Below are 8030 nucleotides of genomic sequence, written 5' to 3'. Positions count from 1 at the left end.
AAAAATTATGTCAACATGGAAAATACAATTTTCTTAAAAATAAAAGATAATCAAGAATATTTTTTGATAACTTCCTAATAAATATGAGAATAAATATCTTTATCTTTCTTGGAATACAAGATGATTCCATAAAATAAAAGTTCCCATAAAATTAAAAATGGATTAAACATATAATATATCAGAGAATTCAAAATGTTGTAAGAAAAGGGTCAAACATCTTTATGCTATTTTCCATTACTTTTATCATCGCCTCATTAGATTTCATTAAAATGTGAACATGTGGTTATCTTGTATTTGGGATTCAATAGAAAGTTACGATAAACATATCCATATAAAAAATAGAAAATATGCAATATAATATCAGGGAAGAAAAAAAAATAAACAAACAAAATAGAGCGATCATTTTGAAGTTATGTAGGTGGAATTCCCCACCAAAATTGGACTTTGCCAATAGATTTGTTAGTAAATGTCGTCCGAAGATTTGGAGACTTTGCAATTTGCATAAGTTTGTCACAAAAGATAATCTGAAGATTCTAAGAGTAAAACTGTTGGAAAGGATCAAGATTTCTTGGTAGTATTTTGGAAAAGATTGAACAAGGGAGAAAGAAAGTGAATAACAGAAAATAAAAACTTTTGGAAAACAGGAATTAAGCGCCAAAAAATCACACACACATGACCAGGGTTTACATGTTGTTTTTATACACTAAGTAAGGCTTAACCACAGTTAGTTAACAACCCAATTATTATGGCTAACCTCTAATGCATTTCACAAACTAACAAAATTGGATAATTACATTTGAATTACACTACTTTTAATACACCACCTTAATTCAAATTTGTCAATTTGTGCATCCCAATTTTGTTCTTCATTTCTTCTAGTCTCTTAGGCTTCAAAGCTTTGGTTAACATATCTGCACACTGCTCCTCAGTTTTGCTATACTCAAGCGCTAGTTTATTCTTGTTAACTTGGTCACAAAGAAAATGATATTTTACTTCTATATGCTTATTGCATCCATGAGCTATTGGATGTTTAGCAAGGTCTATGGCTTATTTGTTATCAATCATGAGCTTCATTACATTACTACACTTGATGTTAAGCTCTTCCAGTAACATTCCTAGCCAGAGGGTTTGGCTTGCACCAAAAGCAGCTGAGATATACTCAACTTCACAACTAGATAATGCCACCACATCTTGTTTCTTTGAACACCATGATATAGGAGCATTTCCAAGCATGAACATGTACCCGGATGTGCTCTTTCTATCACCAACATCTCCACTCCAATCTGCATCTGTGTAGCCAACAATTTCTATCTCAGAATTTTCTTTTGCTGCAGGAAACAGAATTCCACATTCTAGTGTGCCCTTCATATATCTAAGAATTCTCTTAGCTGCAAGTAGATGATCCTTGCAAGGTTTCTTCATGAATCTACTAACCAAGCCAACTCCATAGGTGATATCTAGCCTAGAATTACACAAATATCTCAATGAGCCAATGAGTTGCCTATATAGTGTTGAATCAACCAAGTTTGTGTCTTCACCAGTAGACAGTTTTATTCCTGGTTCACAAGGAGTAGTAGCAGAATTGCAATCAAGCATGTTGAACCTTTTCAATATATCAGTTGCATATTTCTTTTGGTGAAGGAATATGACACTCTTAGTTGTCACAAATTCTATACCTAGGAAATAAGCTATTCTGCCTATATCAGTCATTTCAAATTCATCCATCATTTCCTTTTTAAACCTGTCAATCTCCTGTTTGCTATCACCAGTGACAAGAAGATCATTCACATACAAGCATAGCATCACTACACCAGTTACTCCACAGTCCTTCAAGTACACTCCATGTTTAGTGGTGCATTTCAGAAACTTTTGCTTCTGCAGAAATCCATCAATCCTCTTATTCCAGGCTCGTGGAGCTTGCTTTAAGCGATATAGGGCTTTGTTCAGCTTCATTACCCTATCTTCCATGCCTATCTTCTCATAGCCAGGTGGTTGCCTTGTGTATAATTCTTCTTCTAATGGACCATTGAGAAAAGCAGACTTCACATCTAGCTGACTCACTGTCCATTTCCTCATGCTAGCAATTGCAACTATGAGTTTCACAGTTTCAATTCTAGCTACAGGGGCATATACTTCATTGAAATCAAGACCAGGCTTTTGCAAGAAACCTTTTACAAATAGCCTTGCCTTATACTTGGCAATTTCACCAGATGGATTAACTTTGGTTTTGAAAATCCACTTCACTTCTATGGCTTTCTTATTACTTGGTAAATTCACCATTTCCCAAGTGTTGTTTTTCTGAATTGATCTCAATTCTTCTTCCATGGCCTTTCTCCAATGTGGACTAGCTAGTGTCTCTTCAAGTGAAATTGGTTCTGCTTCTACTAACAACACTAAGTTCATCAACTCACCATTAACATTGATAGCAGTATCAGGGAAGACATCATAGTCTTGAAACCTCACTGGTGGAGATATCTGTCTTAGTGACCTTCTCAAAGGTACAACCCCAATCACATCTGGCCCATTATTCACATTTTGCTCATCATTCACATATTGCTCATTGTCAATCTGAACTTCATCCTGTATTTCTTCTTCTCCCAATTCAACTTCTATTGTTTCATTGGTTTGTCTTTCCATACCAATGTTCTAGTCCCATTCCTTTGTCTCATCCATAATCACATCATTACTTATCACAATTTTCTTGCTCAAGGGATCAAAAATTTTATAGGCTCAAATACTGTGATAACCTACCAAGATCGTGGTTTGAGCCCTTGAGTCTAGTTTTCTTCTATTCTATTCAGGCACATGCCTGTAACAGAGTGAGCCAAATACCTTGAAGTGTTTCACACTAGGCTTGAGTCCACTCCAAGCTTCTTCTGGTGTCAAACTGTCAAGCCTCTTTGTAGGACATCTATTCAAGATGTGAGTAGTTGTGGATACTGCCTCTGCCCAAAAATCATGTGGAAGATGCTTCTGCTCAATGGTGCTCACACCCACCTTGAATGTTCTGTTCATAGACACAGCAACTTCCAAGACACATTTCCCATTAGAATCAGCTACTTCCATGTGTTCACCTTCCATATGCATTGAGAATCCTTTCTCTAGCAATTGTCCCAAGCTTAGCAGATTGCTTTCCATGTTAGGAACATATAGGACATCACTGATAGTCACCTTGCTCCCATCTCTTCTTATGGCCACCTTGCCAATTCCTTTAGCCATTACTGAGCTGCCATCACCAAATTTGATGCTTCTTTTCACTATTTCATCAATTTCATAGAACCAATTTTTATGTCCTTTCATATGGTTTGAACAACTAGTGTCCAAATACCACTATTCCTCATTGCCTGTTTCACTGTCAACAATGACCATTAACAACACTACTTCTTCATCATCAGAGTCATGCGCGAGTTGTGCTTCTTCACCCCTCTTCCTAGGCACTTTAGGATTATTGCACTCATCTGCATAATGGCCATACTTTTGACAGTTATAACAGTGAATGTGCTCCTTTGATTTCTTCTTTCCCTTTCCATTGTTTTCTCCTTCTTTCTTTTGATTCTCACTTTTAGAACCACTGTTTTCTTGTTTGCTATACTTCCACTTGCCTTTCCCTTTCTTATTCTTCCAAGAATCACCACCACCTTTCTTCTGATTTTTAACAAATAAGGCTTTCTCGAAATCCTTCTCCTCTTTCTTGATACCTTCTCTATTCTTCATCTTTAACTCATGTGCTTCCAAAGAACCCAGTAATTGCTCCAATTTCAACATTTCTAGGTCCTTTGATTGTTCAATTGCAGAGACAATATGATCAAAGTTTGGTGTTAAGCCAGTGAGTACCTTTTCAACCTTCATCGAATCGGTCACCACCTCACCACAACTCTTCATTTGGTTTGCAAGAATCACCAACCTATTTACGAATTGTGCCACCGTTTCGTTTGATTCCATCTGAAGCAAACCCAGTTGATGCTGGAGTGCCATCAATCTCACCTTCTTGGTTTGCTTGTCACTGGCGTAAGTTGTAGCCAACACATCCCATGCTTCTTTGGTTGTCTCATAGTCAATGATTTTCTCTAGGACATTTGAATCCACGCATTGATGAATTAGAAAGGTTGCTTTATCATCTTTCTTCATCTGTTCACGGTGAGTTACCTTGTGTGCCTTCATGGGATTCATCTCTAATGGTGTGACGCCGGTGCTTATGATATCAAGCACGCCTTGATATCTGAATACCACCTTCATCTCTATCGTCCACCTCTCATAGTTGGTTCCATCAAAGATTGGTAGTTTTGCTGAGATTTGGTCGTTGTTCTTCAACATCGCCATTGTTCATCGTCGTACGCCACCGTGGATCATATAGCTCTGATACCAATTGTTGGAAAGGATCCAGATTTCTTGTTAGTATTTTGGAAATGATTGAACAAGGGAGAAAAAAAGTGAATAACAAAAAATAGTAACTTCTGGAAAATAGGAATTAAGCGCCAAAAAATCACACACACATGACCAGGGTTTACATGTTGTTTTTATACACTAAGTAAGGCTTAACCATAGTTAGTTAACAACCCAACTATTATGCCTAACCTCTAATACATTTCACATACTAACAAAATTGGACAATTACATTTAAACTACACTACTTTCAACAAAAACAATGCATAGTAGAAATTCTAATAGCTTAAAATGCTAATTAAAATTTTAGCCACGAAGAGAGGTTTCTAAGAACCTTTATGAAAAAGCGCAACCTCCAATTTCGTTAAGTGGCTTCCGTCTGATTTCATGGCATTTCTTTTTACATAAAAAAATTGCTGCCATCATGCAAAAGGTAACATATATAGAGTAAATCAAATAGGAACCAAGTGGCAGGCAGTGAGAAAGGATCCCATAATAATGAGGCTTCCTCTTATCTTCGTAAAGGATTGGTTTAAAATTTGAGTTTAATTTTGATATTACATTACCAATCAATAGAAATTATTGTCATTTTCAAAATAATTATTAAAAAATTAATTTTTTTATCATACATAGTAATATGTTCTAACATGTTGGTTCAAAGTGAATTAAATTTTATTCCTTAGAATAAAATCTCTATAAAAAAAATATGATTAACAGAAAAAAAACTTCACAATAATTAATTAAATTTTTCAAAAGAAATTAATCATCAATAAATAGTAATTTTAAGTAAATATTTGTATATTTGATTTTATGTCAAGAAATCGATGATAGACCATAATTGATGTTGAGCATAAATAACTGTTGTATTATGTTACAAAATTTATAGTTTTATTACTAAATTTATAATAAAAATATCTTAATCATATTACTACAAAATTAATTTCAACCAAAATTAACCCGCCAAACCCATTCAAACTAAATGGTATGCAGCTAAGTCACAAGTCACTCGTATAAAATCATAAATCAAAACCAACTAAGAATTACTGAATTCACTAAAACATACAAAGTTACAAAAAATGGTTATGGTTTTCAACTCTGCGCATGCTTTGATTTTAAAAAAAATGGTACAAAGACAAAGTTGCACGAAAGAAGTATTAATTAAGTGAAGTAATATCTACACGAAAGGGGGTACATGCATCCTTACCCCCATCCCATGGCAACTATTCCGAGTGACTAACATGCACACTAACACCACTCTCAAATCTCAGATAATGAGGACTATTATCAACTATAAATTAATTTCAGTTCATTGTAACTTAGCTGTTAATTTAAACTATATATAAAAGAAAACACAACAACATATTAAAATAATATTTTATAAGATTGAAGAAAAGGTAAAACAAACTTATCTCAATATCAAGTGAGATACTGTTAAATAGGATTACTGTGTAATATTTCATTTTGTAGCAAATGGAACCTGGTGATAAAAATATAAAGTAAAGCAAGTTATTAATACCCAACCATGTGTAAAGGACTACCAATCAAATAGGATTACTGTGTAATATTTCATTTTGTAGCAAATATGGAACCTGGTGATAAAAATATAAAGTAAAGCAAGTTATTAATACCCAACCATGTGTAAAGGACTACCAATCCCTTCCCTGTAAAATCAAAAAGAAAAAAATAGAAATTTACGCTATATTATTGGACTATATGCAGGGAAAAGGTTTGGCCGGCAAATATACTTTGAAAACTTTCTAACAGAAATGAGATTTTTAATCAGTTTAGGAGCATGAAGAACATTGTTAAGGGAGAGGGATTGACATGGGGAAGACAAATTCATGTGACCATAGCCAAGAATTGGAATCGTGTGACCATTACCAACAATAATATTAGGATTAGGATGATTGCTCAAATTAAAATAAGACAAGAGATTATCAGTAAAGGAAGTCATGTGAGATGTAGCACCGATGTCCATGTACCATGACGGGTATTGAATTATCTTTTCTAAACTTTCTAACAGAAACAAGATTTTTAATCAGTTTAGGAGCATGAAGAACATTGTTAAGGGAGAGGGATTGACATGGGGAAGACAAATTCGTGTGACCATAGCCAAGAATTGGAATCGTGTGACCAATACCAACAATAATATTAGTATTAGGATGATTGCTCAAATTAATTAAAATAAGACGAGAGATTACCGGTAGAGGAAGTCATGTGAGATGTAGCACCGATGTCCATGTACCATGACGGGTCAGGTTGGTTAAGGGACATGGTGTGCATTGCTGCCTCGATATCGGTTGGAGCGTACGAACCAAACTGTCCATGAGGATTAGGAGATGCTACTTGATGTACATAGGCCTGCTGAGGCGGTTTTGGGCCGAGCAAACCTGCCTGGCGCTATTGAGGAGTATTGGGTCGGGCCCATCCTTGATTTGGGAATGGACAAGGAAGAATAGGCCAGGTCGGATTATATCATCCCCATGGAAATGGTTGTTGCTGCTGCCATTGCGGAGGAGTGGTTTCACCGTGGCCACCTGAGGACTGCCCCCGACCACCGCCTTTACCGCCGGTCGAGTTCCAGCCACCACCAGAACCTGCATTCTTCAGACCTCCCCCATTGTTGCGCCGTCCGCCACCAGAATGTTGCGCACCATTTTTTCCCTTCGAATGTCCTGATTTCGTAGGTTGTGGGGACCCATCATTAATCGAAGAGGCGATCATAGCAGACTCAGTGGCTGCTTCCTTTGCCATCCCGGCCTCCTCAAGAGTGAGCATGGAACGAGCCTTGTAAAAGGGAGGAAGGGGGTTGCTTTGACGGATCAACGTACCCACTCCACGGTACGGTTGTGTAAGACCCCCAACCAATTGCAATACCAGTCGACTATCAGACACCGGAGCCCCAACGTTCTTCAGTTGATCTGCTAGAGATTTGAGACGTTGACAATAAGAGGAAACATTTGGGAAATTCTCCATAGAAGTGGCGGAGAATTCTTGCTCCAAGGCAACGGCACGAGAATGTTGATTATCTTGGAATATATCACATAATTTATCCCAAGCCTCCATAGCCGTTGAGTCGGGCTCAATAATGGTGTGCAGTAAGTCACTAGAAATGGTAGCATAAATCCACGAAAGAACCGTGGCATCCAAAGTTGACCATAGCTCCCTCTCTTCCTCGGTAGAAGGAACCGTCCCCGTGCCGTTGGCCGGAGGTATGATATGATCAAGCACCTTGGTTGAGCATGCGTGAATCTTGAAGAGTTCTGCCCACGTCGAATATTGAACGTTTTCCATTTCAAGAACAATGGAAACATGATTCCTCATGTTTGATACGGCAAGAGCCGGATGAAAAGAAGATTTGTTGGTAGCCATTGAGAGAAGAGAACAAAGAGAGGAAAGGGAGATTGAGGAAGACAACGGGCAAGGAACACAGAGCTAGGGCAAGCGAAAGACAAAGAAAGAAAAACCCTAGGCAAATTGATACCATGTAAAATATCAGGAATATTCTCGTTGCCATTCACCTTGATTTCCTCAGAATATATACAATGTATATGCCTAATAAAAAGCTTAACCGAAGGCTACAAACTAGGAATCAATATCCCAAAACATACGCTTAACAGAAGGCTATAAAATAGGAAGCAATATCC

At 37.0% G+C, this 8030-nt stretch overlaps 1 protein-coding gene across 1 annotated transcript; it reads right to left on the bottom strand.

Annotated features, from left to right (window-relative positions):
- Positions 1-6590: 6590 nt before the first annotated feature.
- On the bottom strand, positions 6591-7755 carry LOC114416181 (keratin, type I cytoskeletal 9-like). The gene has a single exon (XM_028381050.1). It carries the CDS (start codon positions 7753-7755, stop codon positions 6859-6861), a length of 897 nt encoding a protein of 298 aa, XP_028236851.1. The 3' UTR covers positions 6591-6858.
- Between the last annotated feature and the right edge of the window lie 275 nt (positions 7756-8030).

The sequence above is a fragment of the Glycine soja genome, chromosome 6 (genome assembly GCF_004193775.1).
Source record: "Glycine soja cultivar W05 chromosome 6, ASM419377v2, whole genome shotgun sequence".
NCBI lineage: Eukaryota > Viridiplantae > Streptophyta > Magnoliopsida > Fabales > Fabaceae > Glycine > Glycine soja.
This window is presented reverse-complemented; position numbering and strand designations above follow the sequence as displayed.

Excerpts from the sequence above, each read along its gene's own strand:
- LOC114416181 (XM_028381050.1), bottom strand. The coding sequence starts at position 7,755 with ATGGCTACCAACAAATCTTCTTTTCATCCGGCTCTTGCCGTATCAAAC.